The sequence below is a fragment of the Plodia interpunctella genome, chromosome 20 (assembly GCF_027563975.2).
Source record: "Plodia interpunctella isolate USDA-ARS_2022_Savannah chromosome 20, ilPloInte3.2, whole genome shotgun sequence".
Lineage (NCBI taxonomy): Eukaryota > Metazoa > Arthropoda > Insecta > Lepidoptera > Pyralidae > Plodia > Plodia interpunctella.
In genome coordinates, this window is record NC_071313.1 from 5,949,647 (window position 1) to 5,972,357 (window position 22,711).

The following is a 22,711-nucleotide window of genomic DNA, read 5'->3' on the forward strand; positions in this document are numbered from 1 at the left end:
ATTTTGGATTACATTTCAGGCCTGGTGGAAAGTGGAGGAAAAAGTAGGATACTGGGCGATGGGCTGCGACGCTTTATGGCTGAGGAAGTACCATTAATGCGCTCGGACGAATGAGAAAGAGAGGAAATTTATTTGATTATTTATTGAATGATTATTTAAAAAAGAAGAAAATTTATTTCTATGAGAACTAAATAAAACTAAATTGAAAACTTTAAGAAACCTTCCACTAAGAGTTATCATCATCTCTAAAAGAAAGTATAGAGCTGACGATTTCCAAACGGCTGAACGCACATTTTCCAATCATAACTAAAAACACTCTCGATTAAATTCTCTTTCAAATAAAAAAAAAAAAACTAGATCAAAATCGTTTCATTAATTTGGCTGCTACGATGCCACGGACAGACATACAGATACACCAACACGTCAAACGTAATTAAAATAGTGAATTTCGCAATAAATTATAATAAATTATTTCATTTTGTAAAATTAAATACGTTTACAATATTAGTCGACGTTTGTAGATTTGACGACCTCGGTGGCGCAGTGGTAAAGTTCTTGCCACTGAACCGGGTCACGATGGATTTTTTTCTGACAGGCCCGGATCTTGGATGTTTATCTATATAGGTATTTGATATAAAATATAGTATCGTTGAGTTAGTATCCCATAACACAAGTCTTCAACATACTTTGGGGCTAGCTCAATCTGTGTGTCCTAATATATTTATTTATTTATATATTTTATTTATATTTATTATGGCATGAATTAACCTATTTCCGCTAGATTTACGGCAAATAAAAATTGTAAGACAAAAACCATTTGATATATGATAGTTCTTTTGAATATAAGTATGTAATTTTTCCTTATTGCACTCAATCATGTTATGTTAGTCGGAAAACTCAAATTTTTACATGAATGAATTCGGAAATTATTCAATCACGATATAAGCAAGTGTGTAGTCATCACAGGCCGCTGCACAATGTAAAAAATAAACCTTATGCCGGTTATATACTAGAGCAAAAAGTATATCAGTTTATCAATAGTCTATTTCTCTCTTTTCCTTGTGTACTGGTACACGTCAATTTTTTTTTTCAATATTTCTTTCGCGGCTCTTCTGGAAGAAATTTCTATAGAATTAAACAAGTAGTACCTTTGTACTAATTTTCGTATTTGCAAGTTTTATATTTACACTGTTATCTTATCTTAATAAATAAAAGGTTTTACCCGAGCGAAGCCGGGACGGACCGCTAGTATATTGTAGGTTAGTTTAGTATAACTTTGTTTTAGTTTTATTTTTATTTTTTATTCTTAAAGCCTTATTAAATTTACATCCATCCTTCAAACTTGACGGGCGATCGCCATAACATCACTATAAGCTTGATTAACCCGTTACAACCTTTTTTGTCGTCCGTTTTATTATTACAGTAGGACTAGTTTGATGGGAAAGGTAGACAGGTGCCTATATCGAAGTTAGGTGACGTCGGCCATGTTCTTTTTCGTTTATTTACTTTTGCTATTGATTTCTGGTTTTGTCTTTCTCTCTCTTCTTATGAGCTATGCTTTTGTCGCTACGCCTCTCTATCCTCGGCTTTGCTTTTAAGGTGTCGATACGGCACGACGCCTGCCTTCTCTTTCAGTTGGCTTGTATAACTCTTTCTCGGTCTCCCTGGACCTTTTCTTCCTTTCACCTTTCCTTCAAAAATAGTTAAACAAGGCGTCGTGTCGTATCAAGGGGCCAATCATTCTTCCCCTTCTATTTTCTATTCCTGTCAGCAGTCTTCTTTTTTCCTTCTCCTTTTTTCCTGCATTTCTTCATTACTTTTTCTCTCTGGCCAGCTTATTATTTCCATCCATTCTAGTTTTGTCTAACTTATTAAATCTTTGTTTTATCCCAATTGTGAATTTTGGTCAAAACCAAAGATTGCTTTGAAGATAAACATCTTTAATCAATCTCTGACTAAAATTCACAGTTGAGAATAAACATTCTCACAACGAATGACATTAATTCACTTAAATATGAGAACTGTACAATATATACAATAATAACACGCGCAATGTTATTATTTAGAAAATGAATTATTATACCTACTGAACCAATTTTCTACATTGACAAAATTAATAGTTGGCATTTTTATATCGCGACTTTTATACTAGCGTGGACATTATTATACTTCGTCATATTTCTTTTAGTCTCTTAACTCCCTCCAGTACTGTTTCTGGACGGGTAAATAGGGACAGCAGAGCGGTCCGAATAGAGCAATGTTTTTTTTAAACTACATGTAATCTCTCAAAATCTGCTCTCACACAACTCTCATTTTCTGCCTTCTCTTGGACATAAAGCACAATAAATAATTTCGTATTTATTTCTTTCATGACTAGATGTTGCCCAGGATATCGCTTCCGTGGGAATTTTGAGTTAAAATATGGCAATCTTGGATAATGTACCTTTCTAATGATGAAAGAATTTTTTAAATCGGTTGGGTAGTTTCGGAGATTACCCGCCTCAAACATACAAACTCACAAACGCTTTCCTCTTTATAATAATAGTATAGATTATTATATCTATTTATATTTTTAAAAGTCATAAATACATAAAATATCAAGCTATAAATAAGATAACTAATGCAATTTAATAAAATTCATGGCGAGACAAGTTGGTAATTTGGAGGTTTTGTCTAAAATGTTTCACACGATCTACTCGTAGGGATAGTCACGTCCCGTATACGCATAGAAACACGTATTCCGTAATGGTCAAGTTCTAAAACGGAATTAAGTATTAATTTCCTTAATTCACACAGTTTTTTGATCTTTGCCCAGCAGTGGGACACGTCATCAAAAGGTTAAACATCACACGGTCTTTCCCTCTCATGCTCGAGGCTGTGAAGCCTTGAACCCGGGGTCCGCACACCAAAAACTTTTCGAATTGTAATTATGCGTCTTTGATTTTATTACATGTAATAAAAAAATTCTGAGAATAGAGAGAATTTATCGGGTCATCACTACGACTTGAAGATTGACAAGGCCATACGTAATTTAAAAATCAAAATCGAATTACATTCCAATTAAATAAAACAAAGTATTAAAAAAAATGATTTTATAGTTTGTTTTAATAGTTTTAATTTCATTTTCTTTTAGTTGTAGTTAATACAATGTAAAAAAATATATTAAATTAAGATTGGTTTTATATAGGAAATAAATAATTTACATTATAACTTAAGATTCAAATTAAGCCTGATAACATTTCCAATTTTGATTTCCGATAAAATAACCGGCCTTGTGATCGAGTCCACAATGGCGAAACGGACAGATTGTTGCAAACAGACAGACAGACAGACAATCCTGGGAATAAGGTCTCCATTTGTCATAGTAACAATGGTCCGTTGTCGGCCATAAATATTCAGTTGGTTCGACTTGAAGTGCGTATATCCGAAACAGATAAGGATGTTGTTATGTACTAATACTTGATGGCTTACTGACAGTCTTATAAATTTTCAAAATAACTCACTCCTCAGTGATTCCAATATTAATCTTGACTTACCTATCGGACCCTCTTTGGTAATGTTATTGTGGTTTTTGAGCTGCCAAGGCTATTTTTCCTTTAGTCGCCTCGTACGACATCCAAGGAAGGATATAGTTTGGTTCTTGGTTCTATTCTCATTCGGAAGCAAGAGACCGGGGCACTTCACTTGTGAGATTTTTTTACTTTGTCCGACGTTATCTTAATATCTAAGAATAAAAGCGATTGTTGTAATTTACTACACATATAAATATAACTATAACAAATGCTTGAAAGTAACAAAATCTTCACATTTAACCTTATCAACACATTCGTCGTCGCAGATCACCATCTTCTTTATGTAGGAAATGGCGCTTTGTTTTTGTGTTTTGCGGGTCGTAAAATATGAATAATAACAACTGTTTTAGTGCTAATTAGCTGTAATTGTGTGTACGTTAAGTTTTGTAACAATAGTTGTGTTGCACCGTGCGTCAGTGCTTCAAGATTTATTGTAAAAACTGGAGAAGTAACGTTTACGTAAGCTTGAAAAATATCAGTAACTAGATGTTGCCCGGGGCTTTGCTTCCGTGGTAATTTTGAGATAATATATAGCCTAAAGCAATCTTGGATATTGCAATTTTCTAATGGTGAAAGAATCTTTGAAATAGGTTCGGTAGTTTCGGAGATTACCCGCCTCAAACATAGAAACTCACAAATGCGTATTGGGAGCGAGAAATGAAGAAATTTAAACAAATAAATAATAAAAATACGCGTTACAAAACGTAACAGATTAACTGAAATAAAAAGGCTGGTTGTACAGATCACACAGATTGAGTTAGCCCCAAAGCAAGTTCGATTCGATACGTGTCTATAATCGTTGAGTTCGTATCCCATAATACGTACTCAACGATAATATATTTTATAACATGTACCTACTTATTTGTCAAAAGTTCGGATGACGGCAACGGATGACGGTTGCGTGGACATGGTTTGAAAGTAAAAAAATCGAAACTTAACTAAAGATTCAATTAGATGAAGATTAAGATTAGATTAGATTTAGTTATTAAACTAAAGATACTGGCAACCGATTGCCATTGCTATTATTCAGAATCTCCATTCTATCAATAAGCTTTCGAATGTGACTTTGGTTTCGAGACTATCTTCCCCGCCTTTATTTTAGACGTTGTACTTTTTACCATTGAAAAGTTTCCATGTTGGGTGCCAATCCTAGATCAACCATTTGATCATTGTCAAATATAAAATAGTTTTTAATGATCCGAACGAATGCACTATCATTTTAAGCTCTTTATATAGGTATTACTATCCTATTTAACACTACAATTCACACGAACTCTGACTTTTCAATCCAGGTCACTGTTTAGATCAACTTAGTTACTTACAATTGGCGAGAAGGCTTGACTAAATCATAACTAACCACGATCACGACGCAGCGAACAATTAAATGGAATGACTGTTACACCGAACTGTAAGGCCCCGTGTACCTAGTTCATTAGTGCAACTTTCGATTTTCAGCAGTCTGATTTCTGGAAATCATAGAACTTTTGCAACTCTAATGTAATGTATCGTTTTATACATTACATTAGAGTATATACTATATCGTTATATAGTGCATTCGCTTTGGTGTGACTGAAGACTCAGTTCTTCAAATCCTATAACGAAATTGATTGTTTGCGTGCATCAATTACTGCGGCTGACTACACGTACTTGCGTCACTATTCGTGGGTTTTGAATACTTGTGTACCTTATTAATTGGGAAATAAATAACAAATATTAAATAACAAATGACTTTTTATAAATTGGCAATATTTTGTCTACATGATCAATCAGTCCATGATTCGGAATAACTTTTAGTATGGGAGTAACTCCGAAATCGCGAAATAAAAAATCAGCTGTTTTATACAAATTGAAATACCTAACTTGTGGAACGAACATCCATACGAAAAGTTGTTCAGTACCGTGGACTGAGCATGTAGGTAGACGATAAAATAATACCAATGTATAAGAAATCATCCTGTATAGGAAATATTAATAACAACATTTAAAAAAAAACTATAATTTGAATGGGACAAAATCAAGTTAGGCCGTTATTTTCCCAACATAGCACAATATTTGCGTGTTTACCCCGTACTCCTTTTAGATGTAATCTTGAACTCATTATAAATGGCTTAGTTTCACTGCAATTACATTAAGTTCTTCAAAGTAACCTGCAGACTGATCTCATCACTTCACATGTATGCACACTGAATAACTAAATCGCAAGAAATGTAGCAATTTTCAACCTTAATGCGTTATAAATAAGGTCTAAGATTTTGATGGAAACGTGGAGTTAGAAGTTTCCCATGTGGGTACAGTCAGAATCATAATTAGGTAGGATACCTGTGTATGTGCCTAGTTCGAATTTTCATTAGGAAATCGACAGCGTTTTATTATTTTTTCTTTTTTTTTTTTGTTATAAATAAATAAATGTATTAGGACAAATCACACAGATTGAGCTAGCCCCAAAGTAAGTTCTAGACTTATGTTATGGGATACTAACTAAACGATACAATATTTTATAACATATACATATATAGATAATCATCCAAGACCCAACCAGAAAAAGACCAATCAGAAAAAGATCATTTTCCATCATGACCCGACCGGGGATCGAACCCGGGACCGGGTACTGTTTATGGTGGTATTTAACTAAGTTGAATGTAATTATTTAAAATGTTACGTGATTTTCTATATTTATTGCCCACTAAAATATATTAAGAATTCATTTTGACTTTCAAAATAGTGACATTATTCACTCCAAAATAACTGTCATACAAAAAAAAATTATGATTCATTTTTAATTTTTTTTCTTAGTCTCTTATTCATAAAAAAGTTAAAGCACACTTTAATATGCATCAGTTCTATCAATGTCAAATATTAAATAGAGGCAAAATGACAAAATATTATTTTTGCATAAAATATTTTTTAACTAATTAAGTTCTCCACTAAAAATAAACCTCTTCCACAACTGCCATAAAGACATCATTATAGAAATTACAAATTATCGTGAAACCTGGACACCTAATTATGTTCTCGACTGTACTAAAATACTTACCGTTTGTCAATGAATTAAGTTTCTGAGAAAAGTCCTCACGAGAGATTTCGTGAACGAATTTTGATTGAATTTATTGAAATGTATGTGCATATTCAAATGGTATTTTTTTCTGTTTGCAGGTACTTTCCCAGGCCTGACATCTGATAATTTTATCCACTACGAAACAAAAAAGGTAGGTAATATGTTGATGACTTTTTGAATGTTAAAATAGACTTTAGCCACAAGTAGGTACCACTAATTAAATAGTATAATGATAGCTATGCCCGGCAGCAACCTGCCCAAAATGCTGGCAGAATTACCAATTTGTTTTTTAATGCTGGCTCAGGACAAAGAAGCTTCCAATCCTGTGGTCATAGAATACATCGTAGTATTTTTGAAATATATTATTTAACTAGCTGCGGCCCGGGTCTTCGCTCCCGTGGGAATTTCGGGATAAAAATCACCCTACGTGTTATATTCTACCCTTGTACCAAATTTCATAACAATCCGTCCAGTAGATTTTGCGTGAAAGAGTAACAAAACACATACATCCTCACAAACTTTCGCATGATGATATGACATGCCAAATTTGAGTCAGGTTTCAAGCGTGTACACAATATGAACATCAAAATTGTATGCAAGTTTAACGCACGTGTACACGCGTGTGTAACGTTTGCGTTAGAATTAAAAGTGCTGCACAGGAATTATCTGCACACAGGTCTTAACTCTTTTCTGCCATGACGAAATACGACTATTGAAGATCTACATGGATACTACTTGCAGTAAATGTGTAGTGAGTAGGTAACGTAAATAATTTATCACCAGACCAATCAAACCAATCGATAGGCACAGTAACCTTTAAGTAAATAGTTTCCATGTTACAGTTCAATATTTATCAGAAACTAGCTACTGCCCAGCTTAGAAAATTCAGGACTCGAGCGGGAACCGAACCCACGACCCTGCTTAATCCCACTAATATTATAACAGTAAACGTTTGTGAGTATGTTTGTTACTTTTTGAAGCTCAAACGGTGAGGCAATTTTCATGAAATTTGGTATTAAGTTAGCTGATACTTTGCATTTACATACAGGTTACTCTTTATGGACAAATGACACGGATTGAGTTGGTCCCAAAGTATCTCGAAAGTACGCAATTACCGTGGGATTGGGTTAAAAAGTCTGATATGTAATAGCGCTCTATTACGTAGATGGCGCTACTGTGTTATGGCGCACAACGAATGATAAACGCTGGTGGCCCGCTTAAAGTTCGAGCGAGCGAAGCAAGCGAATTCTACAATTCAACTTGGGGCAAAAATACATTTTTGCTATATACGTATATATACATATACAAGTATATATACACATATGTCATATATAAGTATATATACATATATGTTAGTAACGCGATAACTTTCGATCCGTTGGTCTGATTTCGATGAAATTTAAAAGGTTTGTCGAATCTGTCAACAGAATTTTTAAGTTCGTGGAGCATCAAAATCATCAAATACGTTTTTGATTATTCACAATTTTGTAAAAATTTATTGTGTTCGCGAGGTCTATGTTCGCGGCGAACAAATTGTTACTCGTATTTAAATTTGGTTTAAAAAGTATGTGTGACATAGATATAATATAACATTATATAACAGTTTATCATACATACAAACAGACAGACGCTCCGGGTGACCTTTTGTTGTTACAGTTCGAAAGTATGAATATATAGTGTAATATCGCGTTGATTGTACAAAATTACATGTTATTTACCATAAATGTTGATCGATTATGAGTGGATGACTCATGCAAATTACCACGAAATTTGTGCTAAATTATTTACAAAAATTATTACTCATGTCACTACTTCGAACTTGCTGAGTTTTAAGGTTTAAAGATCTTTATTTCTCATAAAAAATACAATGGTGTTTTACTTACTGAGAGAACACAATTAAATCTAAGTATAGTTATTTACAATGAGCGTGCGGCTATCAAGAGTAACAAAGCAAAAATGTAGGTATTACTTTATAGATATGTGGTTTATGTATGAAAATTTCATTAAAATATAATTTTTATTCTTCACAAATAAATATTTCATATTTTCTTTATCTTAAAAACAAAATTTGCGTATACAATACATCATTATATTGCACAATATATTATATTCGAGTATATTTTTAATTTTTTTTAGGAACATAATGCTAAACTATATATTTACTTAATTAATTAAAAAAAAAACTATAAGAAAAAAACATTAACAAGTCGTAAAGCTTTGGTGAGGGCGCGGACCCGCGGTAACGTGTCCACAAGGCTGGCAGTATTGCCAATTTGCGTACCAATGATCTAATCCTCTGGCCAAAGAATGCCAGCCCTTTTTTCATAACTACAAAGTAGATATATCACTAGTTTTTCACATGTTAGTAACACTTACATAGAGAAATAGACAATTTCACATACTGTGATTGTTATAATAATATATGATGTGACAATATTCTTATGTAGGCGCAATAATTTCAAACACAATAGTCCTTTTGTGCCGTAATACTATGGCAATAAGGGCTAATTTAATGTTGCGTCAGTGTACGCGCTGGCGCATACGCATCTCGTGGCCGCATCTCCGCTTTTCGCAATTGCTGACACACAGACCGACAAAATGACGGTTTGATTAATTTGATTTATTAGGTTGGTATGGAAAATATTTTTGCAACTAAGAAATAGCAAAATTACATAGGAACGATGCAATCTGGAAATACAAACAAAACAGAGTCGCATGGAAAGGCTAGTTAAAAAATTATGTCATTATAATAAATTATAAAATTAAATTCAGGCGATCGAATTTATTTACGTTTTCCGTAACAATATCTTCAAAAATAAAATTACATTTGAAACTTATTTTGTTTTAACTCAGAACTTTAACTCTGAATTCTGTTATGAAAATTTATCTGGTGTCATTCGTTTACAAACTCATGTGTAGAATTCGAACATGCGACCTTTACATCACAAGCGGGCCATCTTGATAACTGACAATCCTGAAAACACAACACTGTAGGTACATGTACTACACTGTAGGTAGTCGTGTAATGTTTAAATGTTCGCTGTTCTTTCGTTCTGTGTGTCACGTCACCCATACATTTCGCAAAGCTGTCACGGGCACTAGCCATGTGGGCCTCCGTGTTTCCGGCGATTGTCACTGAAGAAAGTAAAATCGAATTTAAGGTGCTCAGAGTACAGAGTAGATACAAAGAAGAGACAAGACTTTAAAAGTTTTTTTTTTTTATCAGGTCAGTTACAACCTATTCGATGTTTGAAATTTAAGAGGATCTTTGACTTTGACGCTTTGCAGGTTCTCGGAGCATTTCGACCGCTGCGGCCGCGCTGTCGTTACGGACCGTCAATTATCTTGAGGATTTCATTTTCCAAATTGACATTAGCACAGTACATATTAATTATTTTAAAGTCATAAAGTAAAAATAAGTAAGTAAAACACTTTATTGCCCCAAACAAGATTTAGACAAAAACTTTAGGAGGCTAAAATATAGAAAATAAGTACGGTAGGCGGCCTTATCGCTAGTGCAATCTCTTGTGAAAGTATATAAGTACCCTTAAATGATGGTGCATTTGTGATGGTGGTGGTGGTAAAAGTAGTTCTTGTCTTCTTCTTCTTCTTCTTGACCTTATCCCACTCATGTGGGGTCGGCACAGTATGTAAGTTCCTTCCATTTCGTTCTGTCATTTGCCATATCTATTGATACTCCTTTCCTGTTCATACTATCCTTGACACACTCCATCAATTTTAGTTCTTGTGTTTGTTGTTATCATGAAGGAGGATTGTGTGGTCAATCAATTGGGAGAACACTCAGATAACATAAGAGAGACGGGGGATGTGCTTAGTTGTGAGCTGGCGAGAAACACGCCATTGAAACATATAATATGTATGTGTGTGTGTGACAATTGCATGTTTAAGATTTAGTTTTTACTGACTAATATAATTTTATTATTTTAAATTTGTAAGAAAGAAACTAAATTATAAATGGTTTTTGTTCAAATGTGGATTGATAATTGAGTGAAGTTAACGACTGTACTTTGTAAAACATACGAGCTACGAGTAGCTCGATCCTTATTAAATAGTATGAAAATACATCTCGCTCGTCGCTCTCATTTGCAATTTATCGTTTCATCCTACTGCCATCAAGATAAATTTTACAAATTATGGTGATTAGTGAACCATGTAGATATAGGCCACATCAAGCTTGGACTCTACGATAACTACTCTATACTCGAGGTTCCTACTCCATGTCCAATTGCGAAAATGTTCGGAACTGATTCCATTCATTGTGCGCCAACTTTTCTTTGGCTCTCTATTGTCACGGATATCGGTTACTGATACAATGTATTATTATGATTCTTATACCTGATGTTGCCTCGTAGACCGGGTTGAAAGGGACTGGTGCTATTTTTGAACGGGAACCACACGCTTTCAATAGATTGATCGAGTATGATCGTGGAAATAATTTATACAGATGTAACAAACTCCGACCAAGTACACAATAGCTTTAAACACAAAATTCGTCAACTGATTTAAGTTTTTGAACATGTATTTCACTTTGTTCGTTTATTTAATTAATTTTCGATTATAATTATAAACTTATTATACAGTAAATTCAATACAAAAATGCATGCATCTTGTCCATAGCCAATGTCTAGATATAACTTCATAATATGTTTGATTGTTATTTAAAGTATATTGTTCTCTTTGTCAATAATGTAAATTATGCTGTGCGCACTTCATTCTTGGTTTTTCAACCAGCCATTGCTGCCGTCAATAGGATAATTTCAGTAAGAAGGCTCTAGCTGATTTCGAGAAAAACGCGGTTAAAGTTTTGGTACGAAAATCTTCAATAATTTCTATGTTTGTTATCACATCATGATGGTTGATACCTTAAATGAAAGAGAACCTCATCACCTATCTATTATTTATATTGGAAACCAATTGTAGGTAATAAGAAGCAAAAAAAAAACATTAATTTTGTTATGCTTAGTATCTCCTAGAAGCATCTGTTAATGAATACTCAGCATGTACACTGGAAGTGGGTTCTTTACTAAGTTTCCATACAAGTTTTTGATTATTTAAAGTTTATTTTTTATGAGCATACATGCAGTACCGCACCATACTGTTTTTCAGATCAGACCACCCATTTAGTAAATATTGGCACTCTGCTCAGGGATAAAACATATCTTCTTAGTGTTCGTCCAATTTATGTATGTAAATTACTTAACATAGTAAGTGTTATAGATGTCATACTGTAGTTATGCCGAGAGACTCTGAATAACAACTTTTGCCGTAAGTGTATCCACTGTAATCATGTTTTGTAATGTAAAAAAAAAAAAATGCTTGACTTACTGCAAAATTTTAATTGTTAACTTTGGATCTAAAATACATACAAACAAATGGGTAAGTTATGAATGTAGATCTCGTTATCGTGATCATGGCTGTACTCGTATATAATTATGTAACTCGGTTTTGGCAAAAATCCGACTTACTGCAATTATCATATTGACGGCAGATTGTACCTATTGTATTATTTAAGCCTGAGCTTAATGCTATGTCGTTAAACTGTTTTGTGTGCCAATAAATAAAATAAAAAAAATAAATAAATTTCAGATAACAAAATTTATGTCATTGTTCAAAATTCTCATGTCATTATCGAGTGGGTTACAGGGTCAATCGATACAAGCACCATGATGTTGGTCTTACTAATGGCTTCTGACGTGATTTGTACAATGACCGCTATATTACGACCGCGATCTAGTGCTAGAGTAGACTAATAGTCTATTTGCTAAGGTCAAGGAATTTAAAAAATATTTACAATCCAGGTAGATTAATGGGTACATATTTCCATATTAACATGACAGTCTGTCTGTCACGCTTTCACAGATAAACCACTGAGCCTATTTAAAGAAATTAATAACAAGATTATATGCTACACAAATTAAAAAACCCGACTTTAATTATTCATTTCGATACAACTGTTAAACGGCTGAACAGATTTTCATGAAACATGGCTCAGAACACTTAGTATAATATTATCTATGACACAAAAGAAACTGAACGAAAATCGGTTCAGCCGTTTGGGAGCCACGATGACAGATACACAGTCAGACATGTTTAAACTTATAACACCCCTCTTTTTGCGTCGGGGTTTAAAATGTGAGGTGGACCTAGCGCTATCATCATCAGCCTTATCTCACTTTATATAAGGTCGGTACAGCATGTCAGTATTTCACTTCTTCCTGTCTGATGTTAATTGATAGATTGTAATAGATCGGCTATTACAACCTTTTTAGCCATATCCTGCCCCTACTTCTTTTCCCATTTAATTTAAAATCCATAACCTTTCTTACAACGTTATTATCCTCCCTTCTCATAACGTGACCATACTGACCATACTGACCATACTGACCATATTGACCATACTGACCATGCTGACCATGCTGACCATACAGACCATACTGACCATACTGACCATACTGACCATATTGACAATACTGACAATCCTGACCATCCTGACCATCCTGACCATACTGACCATACTGACCATACTGACCATACTGACCATGCTGACCATACTGACCGTACTGACCATACCATCGAAGCGTATTACTTTCAAATTTTCCTATGATTGGTGCTACCTTGAGACTGCATCTCACATATTCCTTCCTTATCATATCCATCCTTGTCACTCCACTTATCCATCGAAGCCTCCTCACTAGAAAGAACTAGCTCAATAGAAGTGGACTAGCTTCATCTCACATATTAATTTCTTTTATGTGCTGGAAGTAATCGCCTTAAAGCTCGCCATGTTCACACTCCAATTAGGTTTACAATCGCACTTATTTGTACATCTCAATTCAATAACACACGAACAAAGAACACAAAAACCTACACTCTTTTATTAAAGTATAATAAATTTATTGTAATTTTATTACCAATTATATTACAGTCTTTTGTTAGCTCGTGATTCATCCTTAAATGTGTTGGTGTCATTGACCTCAATAATAATACAAACAATGCAAGAAAAAAAGAATATACTTCTGATTTTAATACTGGCAAGAAGTATACTCATACAGAAAAATTAAAAAATTACAGATAAGGTGTTCGAAATTCAAACAAGATTTTGTTACATAAAAGTGATTTTCGACTTTCGACATAAATTATCATTTTCGTCAAAGATTACCTATGCATTGCTTTGTTAGTGTAACAAAAAAATAATGACGTTGACGAGTTCCCTCTTTGGAAGACTTTCCTAGATTATGTAGATGTTATTATTAACGTTATTAACTATATTTATTATATTTTCCATTTGGTCATATAGCTCCTACCTAACCCCTTTTTTTTAATCTATCACTGTTCTAATCATTAATCACTAATCATTCTTCCGTGTCGTATTCCTCGTGGTCGAGTGGCATGGTCATTAAGTGGAATCAAATTGAAATTAAATTCAATTTATCCCTTATTGACGTCAAAAAATTACTTAAACTAAGTCTACTGCCGGCTTCCAAAGCGCAGGTGAAGAAGAAGCAGCGCAACAAACTTCAGCGCAGCCTTTTCTCCAAGGACGTCAATAAACAAATAGTTGGATTTGAACCTGGCACCTTTTGATCACAGGCAGATGAACACCACTGAACTACCACCGCTTTGCCGCATGTAATCTTTAAAAGAAGCCAATATCTGTGTCCAAATAATATTGGTAAAATATAAACTAAATACAAAACAATAAATTGTGTGATACTTATTATCTTATTCAATAAATAGTCTTACAATTTATGTACACAATCCATATTGCAATCGTGGTTAATATAGAGCGATTTTATTATAACTGCATCCGGTGTGCCGCTAATAAACTGCATAAAATTGTCTTTGATGTTAATTGACAATTTTCGACTAATAACCATTAAAGGCAATGCGTTAGTTATCATTAATTAACATAAATACATTTATTTCCTTTGCCAACGTTGAGAAAAGATAAGATTTATGTAGATACTAGCTTTTGCCCGCGCCTTCACCCTTCCAGAAAAGTTTCTATGACAAACAAACCCGATTTTTGCAAGAGGTCAAGCTTTGGGAGACAGCTAGTCTGATATAGATGGCAACTTGATACCTCTACAGCTACACTACACGCGCGTTCCTGGATAATAGGTTTGAACAGACCGACAGACAGACAACGATATGATTCTATAAGATACCCGTACGAAGTAAGAACTGAAGTAAGGTTAACAATATTGAACCAATAAAAATGTATAAAAGTAAAATAAAAATTTCGCTTCTCGGTGAGCGATTGAAAGATTCTGCAATGGGCTATCGTTAATTATTTAAATACTACAATTAAAACTTCTGACAGGTGTGCAACGTGTATGGTGGCCTTTTCGTTGTATGGTGGCCTTTTTGTAAACTCATCGATATGTGTACAGCCGCAGTGAAAAATGTTTTATTGCCGCATTTGCTGAAGAAAAAACCATATTTAAAAAAATATATTTTATTTTTAGTTTCAAACTTGGCTGTGTAACTGTGTGTTTGTCTGTGGCATCGTTGCTAACCAAACGGATGAAATGATTTTGATATATTTTTTGTTTGAATGGTGATTAAGTTCTTTGTCATGCTTAAATGTTGTGTTTCTTTTTTTTTTTTTGTAGGCACACCCATACTAAATTACCTAATAAAGTACCAAATCACTTATAGTTATATAAAACAATTTCACTTTTAAATTAGTTGCCACAAATAGTCAATGTTGTTTTCGAGTGTGTTATTTTAAAAACACAACCAATTGTATTATTTAAAATCTTGATATTCTGCATTCAAGGATGAACTCAATTATTAGTCAATATTGATCGCGAAACCTGACAATAACGCAAATCATGATTTACATTTCACGAACAAACACACAGTCGTGCGTAGTAAATTGTATTAATTTGCCGCTCAACACCAATAAAGACTGAATGAAAAAGTATCTACATGATGATTATTTACAGATAGTATAAAATTTGAGGTTTACTGGAAGATAATATGTTAAGAAAAACGTTTAGCATTAAGCCCGCCAATTGGCTATTCTGAAACTAATCAAACCAGACACTTTTTTCTAATGTGAAATACGAAATATTATATGGAGCTTGTATGACAGTAATGTGTTGTGATGTCACATTGGTGATTTTGGAGTAAAAAAACATTTTTAATCTACTTTAATAGGACTTGGATTTTGGAGTGAAAAAACATTTCTAATGTACTTTAATGGAACCTAAAAAATACTAAATCTCGTAATTATAACACTGATCGATTAAAGTGACATGTAATTGACGTGTTTGATTATTTAAACAACTTCATACATTTTGTTTTTTATCCAGTCCATTGCCTTGTAGATTGGAAGATGAGATGGTCCGACGAACTGTCGTTTTATATGTGAATAGAAATTGAAGTAGTCTGATACAGAAACATTTGGCCCAACAGTGGGACCTGAAAGAAATATAGATTAGATATTGCAAGTTGTTTAAATTTTTACAATAGTTATATGTAAGTACCTATATTAATTTCGCTTGGGTAAAAATACGCGATTAATTAAGTACCAAAACACATAAACTTTTCTCAGGAATCACAGTATCAAACCTCATGATTAAGTTAATTTAATTTAGTTAAATAGATAATTTATTCAAATTGATTTTAATTCCTTGTAACTTGTATGTATGATATTTTTCTACCACGGTATAAAATTCAATTTTGATGACGACTGTACGAAGTTTCAGTGGTACTTAATAAATTCGACACAGGTCATGATAATATTTGCAAATTCGTAACTTACAGATCAACAAGTTTCATTAAGAATAAATTGAAGTTAACAAGATGCTATTCGACCTGCATTCTGACAACAAACTTGCACACGATTTGCAAATGTACGTGCAAGAAACTGAAAATTCAAGTTTTTTTTTTTTATTATTTTTTATGTGCGAATAAATTTTTGTTTATAGCGACATAAATGTCGTAGAAAACACGATGCATTACTAGTATTGGTTGGAAATACCTAGCTCATTTCATTCAATAAGATTTTTTAAGCCTATTGAAAACTTTCGGACTCGCTAGAGTCGCTAATAACAACAACCTGGCCAAACCGTCGTAAATAGTACCACTTATTGGAAATAGTATTTTATGTAAGTACGAGTATGTATTCTGTTACAGAACCACACATTTAATTTTTTTTTCCTGGTGCAAACCATTCGTACAAATCAATTTTAATGCCAAATCAACAGCCATTAATGGAAATGCCACTTTGTCGGCAAAATCATGGATGTTGTCATTTGTAAGTCATTAAATTAAAACTGCTCACTGTAGTTAATTTGTCCAGAGAGTACTGTCAACAAAACACATTGATTTGAGTATAATGTCGGTTAACGAAAGGTAACTCGACAATTATTTTATGATTAGCGATCATGTGTTTTCTAAATAGATCAATAAAAAGAAAAAAAAAATCTGTGAAATGTCAGCGCATTTTGTCAACAATTTCTTTTTACATTTTTCTTGATAAATACGTTTTAAATTGCCAATTTAATAAATAAAAAGCCAAACCCCCTCCTCTCTTTCTCATCTCTGCATGTCCGCGGTTTCATTCGAGGTTGTGACGCCGCGAAGCCTGGGATCAGTGTAAAAAAAATAACCTTGATGTTTTGAAGGTTTGGCTGTGATTTAGCAACTGGCTACCTGCATGTCGTAAACCCTCCATGGAAATGATATTGTTGCCTATTAGTTGCCTAGGCTATTTGTCCCTTAGTCACCTCGTACGACGTCAAAGGGATGATTTGGATTGGTCCTATTCCTGGGCGTAACCACATGCCACAAACCAAAAGCCAAAATAATGTAAGACGTTTAATAAGTTAATAACAAAATATTAATACAAAAGAATTAACATCGATATAAATAAATAGTCAAACAAAGCTATATACATAGTATGGCGTAATATCACAATAGCGCATTTGGTCATAATATGTTACATTTTCCGGGCGATCGTTATGCCGCATTGCGCTTTTTGACACGTAACAATATAGTTGTGTTGTGACTTATTACCGATCACGATTCACTATCGATCGGAAAACGGCTAAAGAATTATTGTCTTTGACGTTTTTTACTTCACGTTTGCAACCATAGATTTAGAAAGAGAGCTTGGATCAACTGATCTGAGCCACTATTTCGTATGCCTTCGGCCAAGAGGTCCAGACATCGTTTCCTACTTTTAAAAATCAACTATAATATACTATATATATATATATGTCTTACTCCGTATTTCAAATTATATGTCTGCAAAATTTAAAGAAATATTGGTTGAGTAGATAGATCGTGAAGAGGTAACAAAAAAACTTACTTTTGCATTGACAATATTAGTTAAGATAGCCTTTTCTCCAAAGACGTCAATTGACAAATGTAGATCTTATACATTTGTTCAGACCTCAAGTTGAGACGGGAAAGGAGCAATGTCTTCTTCAATGAAATTTTGTATTTCTTGAATTTTAACGAGAATTATTTTATTTTTAACAAATTCGTTACAATGGTATGTGCTCCGGTAGATAGAATTGATGGTAGACGTTGCTACATAATTGCCACAGAACATGAAGGCCGCCCGCAGCATTGCTAACGTTAGGATGCTTGTGGCAGCTCCCGCTCCACAATAGATGGCGCTAGCGGTCTTAACAACATTACAACCAGGTAGACAAAAAACATGAAATTTAAAGGAGCATATAAGAAAGTTTTTTTATCATATAATTCTTGCTATGCCGCTCAATGTAAAATGTAAATATAGTGTACGGGAAATCATCGCAGCCATTATAAGCCTAATTACATTGATTCAACTCCCATTTAAATAAGCAATTAAGTTATACAACGAGATTGTTATCGTTAGCAAAGAGTTAATTACAGTTGAGTGTATTTAAATCTTATTTATTTTGTTCTGTGACATGTCTAGCCACAGGCCGGATTTTAATTGTTAGGTCTGTGTTTCCATTTCATACATAACGATTATAAAGTTTTGCATTTTTTCTTTGCAATTTTATTTTTCATAGCCAAAGATTATTTATTTGCAAAAACATGAGTTTACACTTTCTACAATGTGGTGTTAAAAGAAAAACTTAATCCTACATGTTTCACCGTCTATGGATATGCAAATTTAAATTTTTGTTTGTTATGAATTAAAAAAAAAAACTTATAACTTCTTAAGCGATTTTGATGAAATTTGGCACAAAGATAGATTAGATCTTCAGGAGTAATATAGGTTAATCCTCGTGTGCAAGTCGTGGGAAGAATCGTTGCATTTTTGGTTGTGTTGCGCTGATCAGGGTCGCTTAGAAATATTTGTAAATGTTCAATTTTCAGCTGCGATTTTACGGCTTTATATTAAATGCTCATTTTAACTCGGGTTTTGCCAGTCGGTTTAAAACCCGAAACTGAGTTAAAACCCTAGTTATTTTTTCATTTTATATACTAGCGGTCCGTCCCGGCTACGCTCGGGTGAAAACATAATACATTATACACGTAAATCTTCCTCAGGAAGCACACTATCTTTTGGTGAAAACCGCATGAAAATCAATCTAGTAGTTTTTGAGTTTATCTGATACAGATAGACCGACGTAGTAGAGAACTTTGTTTTAACGTATATAGGGATAAATAAAATATTTTTTTTTATTTCTGCCAACATTTGAGATTTTATATTCGAATTAAACTGGGTTTTAACTAACCCATTGCTTTACTCGTGATTACCATTTCTTCGCATTTACTTATTAATTTCCAAGTAAGTATATTATATCTACTGGGGTAATTTTCAATGAAAATACATTTCCTAAGAAATATCGTGTCAATGCACTGTATAGAAAGTGAATGGTTAGTGTGAGGTATCACAAGCACCGAGTTTCCCACGGGGGAAAATGGATCGTTAAGATTTTCTTTGCGATGCATGCATAAATTCGATTTTTTGTTGCCATTTCTAAAATACAGTTTTTTTAAACGAATTTATTAGATTGTTATACAGGATATTACAAAATACCTTTATAGGTACATATTGTAAGTAGAATACGGTATCTACTTTGGGTAAATCCTTTGTTCTATGTTTCGAGTTAGTTAATTTTATTTTTATTTAATTAGCACGTCTAAAAAGCATTTGTCCGTCACGTCCACTGTTACCAGTACACATCCGATAAAGCATTTGTCCGTCACGTCCACTGTTACCAGTACACATCCGATAAAGCATTTGTCCGTCACGTCCACTGTTACCAGTACACATCCGATAAAGCATTTGTCCGTCACGTCCACTGTTACCAGTACACATCCGATGTTTATATTGAAAGTATTCTCATTTAGGCAAAATGCCTAAAATGGGTCCATGCTAAAAATTACTCATTTGCACAAAAAATAGTTTCAGCAAAATTTTGAGATAAGGAGTTTAAAACTTTTGAGTAATTTGTTAAAGACAGTTTTCATTGACCACCATTTGCTTCTGGTTAAGGAAAACATCGTGAGGAAATCTGCACCGCCAGCTAAAATCTTGACTTCGCCTCATATGATATCCACGCGAGTGTATCGAGTGGTTTTCTTATGCAGAAACCACATGTACAAGAATACCACAATGAAGATGATGGAAGATAAATAAAAAGAAGTTAAAAGATAAATCTTAACAGAATTACAGATCAAATTCACCCTACGCGTAATAAAAAATGTAGTCCCAACCACTAGTCTGCTTCAATTACTTTTTGCAATACAACCTGCCTATAATAAAGACCCATCGACCTCAAAAGCCCAAGAATTGTTAATAAGTATTTTGAAAAACACCGATTTTAACCCTAAAGAGACATTTTCAATCAATCATTCGGTTCTACATTATTAATATCACGCCTTCGCTTCGAATCACCACCCCGCGGCAATTTGTCTGCCTCACCATGAATAGAAGCATTATCAGAATATCATGAACAGGGGTACAAAAATAATCAATAGTGAGCCCCACCCCTGAATACGCATGCGTCGTGATTTCGACCTGGTGGTGGTGGTATAACCCTGTGGGGATGGCAGAACCCCAATCCTGAAAACTACAGTCCATTCTGGGGTTGAGAGGCGATCGAAAAGCACAGGAGAATGGCCCGACGCAAACGGGATTTTTTGGTCTTCAAACCACCATGTAAGTGCTACTTCACTTAACTATATAGGATCATTAACCATTTGTGGACTAGATTGTTAATAATTGAAAGGTTTTGAGAGATTTTAGGTGTATAACCTATTTTAAGCCGCCATATTTGAGACGGTTACGCCTAAAATGGCGTAATACGATAGATGTTCCAAATTTGAAATTATTAACTAACTTCGAAACGTAATTTAAAATGAGAATTAACTTTCTTTTTTCTATTTCCACAGAGACCGAAGAAACGAATGGTAAGACGTGTTTGAGGTTGCGCTTAATTTTTTTTTTTTTTAGTTTGATTATTTTTGTAAATATTAAAAATACACTTAGTAGAGTGTAAAGTATACTACGGACGTGTACATTTCTATGTAAACTGTTCTTGAATAAACATGCTTAACACACACGCTATGTTTGATGCCTCACCTCAGCTCACCTATCCGTATTACACTTAATGTGCGGTTCCATTACGACGTTTGTGCGATTAAATGCAGTCGTGTTTAGTAGATAGGTCGGAATTTAAAGACTATTAATTGCCCAATAAGGTGAAAAAATTATATCATTTTCTGATTAAAGTAAGTGAAGCCCTAAACGGATGATTAGTCAACTCATCCCAATTTCTTGAAATTATCCCGCGGGATGAGAGATTCAATATTCATCGTAACTAATTTATTCATTTTGTGGTGAATTATGATACCATGGTCCATGATGGTACCTTGTAAATACGATAGATGTATTCGACGAATTCCAGTATAACACTATTATATTTCTTTTACAGTTGTACATAAAATAATTATGATAAATACAAAATAAAATAAATATAATTTGTAGTTACAATTTTCAACTTATCCGTAAACCAATCTGTACACCAAAATTAAAAGCCATCTTTTCATCAATTCAAACAAACATAAAAGCAATCATGTCCATTTTTCTCACGTTTGAACTGAAACAACAGTTTCTTTCAAAGCCGTTAAGCGTCAGAGCCGAGATTCCACTTAACTTCCTTTTCTTCTACAATTCACACGGCATCCTTAGTTTTCAGCACATTCTCGCAGCATATAACTTTTGAACAAACTTCATCATAAAGTCATAATAATTGAGATTGGAAAAATAAGATAAAATCGCCCCAATAAAACTGGACCTTATTGATATTTGGCCAATGTGCATTACGTAACTCGAGTCACCGAAATTCCATAGTACCACCGAACTGATTGACATACAAATGCTGTGTAAATTGAGATTAATTCCCTAATTTGTTTGTCCTAGCCTCGAATTACTTCGAAGTTGTCGTTTCATTGCGCAATTATTTAGGGGCATTGTGCTTAAAACTGGTGTGGAGCAGTTTGGGAATATTCGTGGAGCATATTGAGACTAGATTTGAAGCCGTTATTATTGTTATTTTTTTCCGTGGAGCAGATCGGGAACTATTTTTGGATTAATCTGGGATTAACCCGTTTATTGTAGGTGCAAATGTTACATAAATTTATTTTGTAGCCGTAACGTATAGGCAGACATAATGTATCTAAAATTTTACATGTAAAATTTGCAAGTGTAGCCAACGAAGACTGGCTGCACCCAGGTCTAGCGGAAATGATAAAGGCTAAACCTAGCAAGTATATATTGATAAACATCCAAGACCCAGGTCAAATAGAAAAACACCAACACTTAAATTATGTAATAATTACTAAACTTGTATTATTATAAAACAACCGAATATTTGATATATTTAAAATAACTTAATTACTGAAGCAGTAATCACTTAGTTTAAATGTTTAACTCGAATAGAAATCCAATTTTAGGTTCAAATTATTTATCTTGCCTTACGAATCTATTTTTGGTGTCAGATTTGTAAACGTGAGTGTCCATTTAAATTATCTATTCCAAATTGGACAAATCTATATGCAGATTTCTCAATTTTTCATTTTTTCATTTTTCAATAATAAATAA

At 33.7% G+C, this 22,711-nt stretch overlaps 1 protein-coding gene across 3 annotated transcripts in view; it reads left to right on the top strand.

Annotated features, from left to right (window-relative positions):
• The window catches only part of LOC128678706 (uncharacterized protein), a 101,404-nt gene that overhangs the window by 41,125 nt on the left and 37,568 nt on the right, over positions 1–22,711 (top strand). Inside the window, exons 1-2 of one of the 3 annotated variants that reach the window (XM_053760452.2) lie at positions 20,650–20,767; positions 21,001–21,018. Coding sequence is in view for 1 of the 3 variants with exons in the window: in XM_053760450.2 (XP_053616425.1) it covers positions 21,016–21,018 (3 nt within the window). In the remaining 2 variants the exon portion in view is untranslated. Of the gene's footprint in view, positions 1–6,725; positions 6,779–20,649; positions 20,768–21,000; positions 21,019–22,711 lie in introns of those variants that run through there. The other 2 variants (XM_053760450.2, XM_053760451.2) reach the window with 2 other exon arrangements.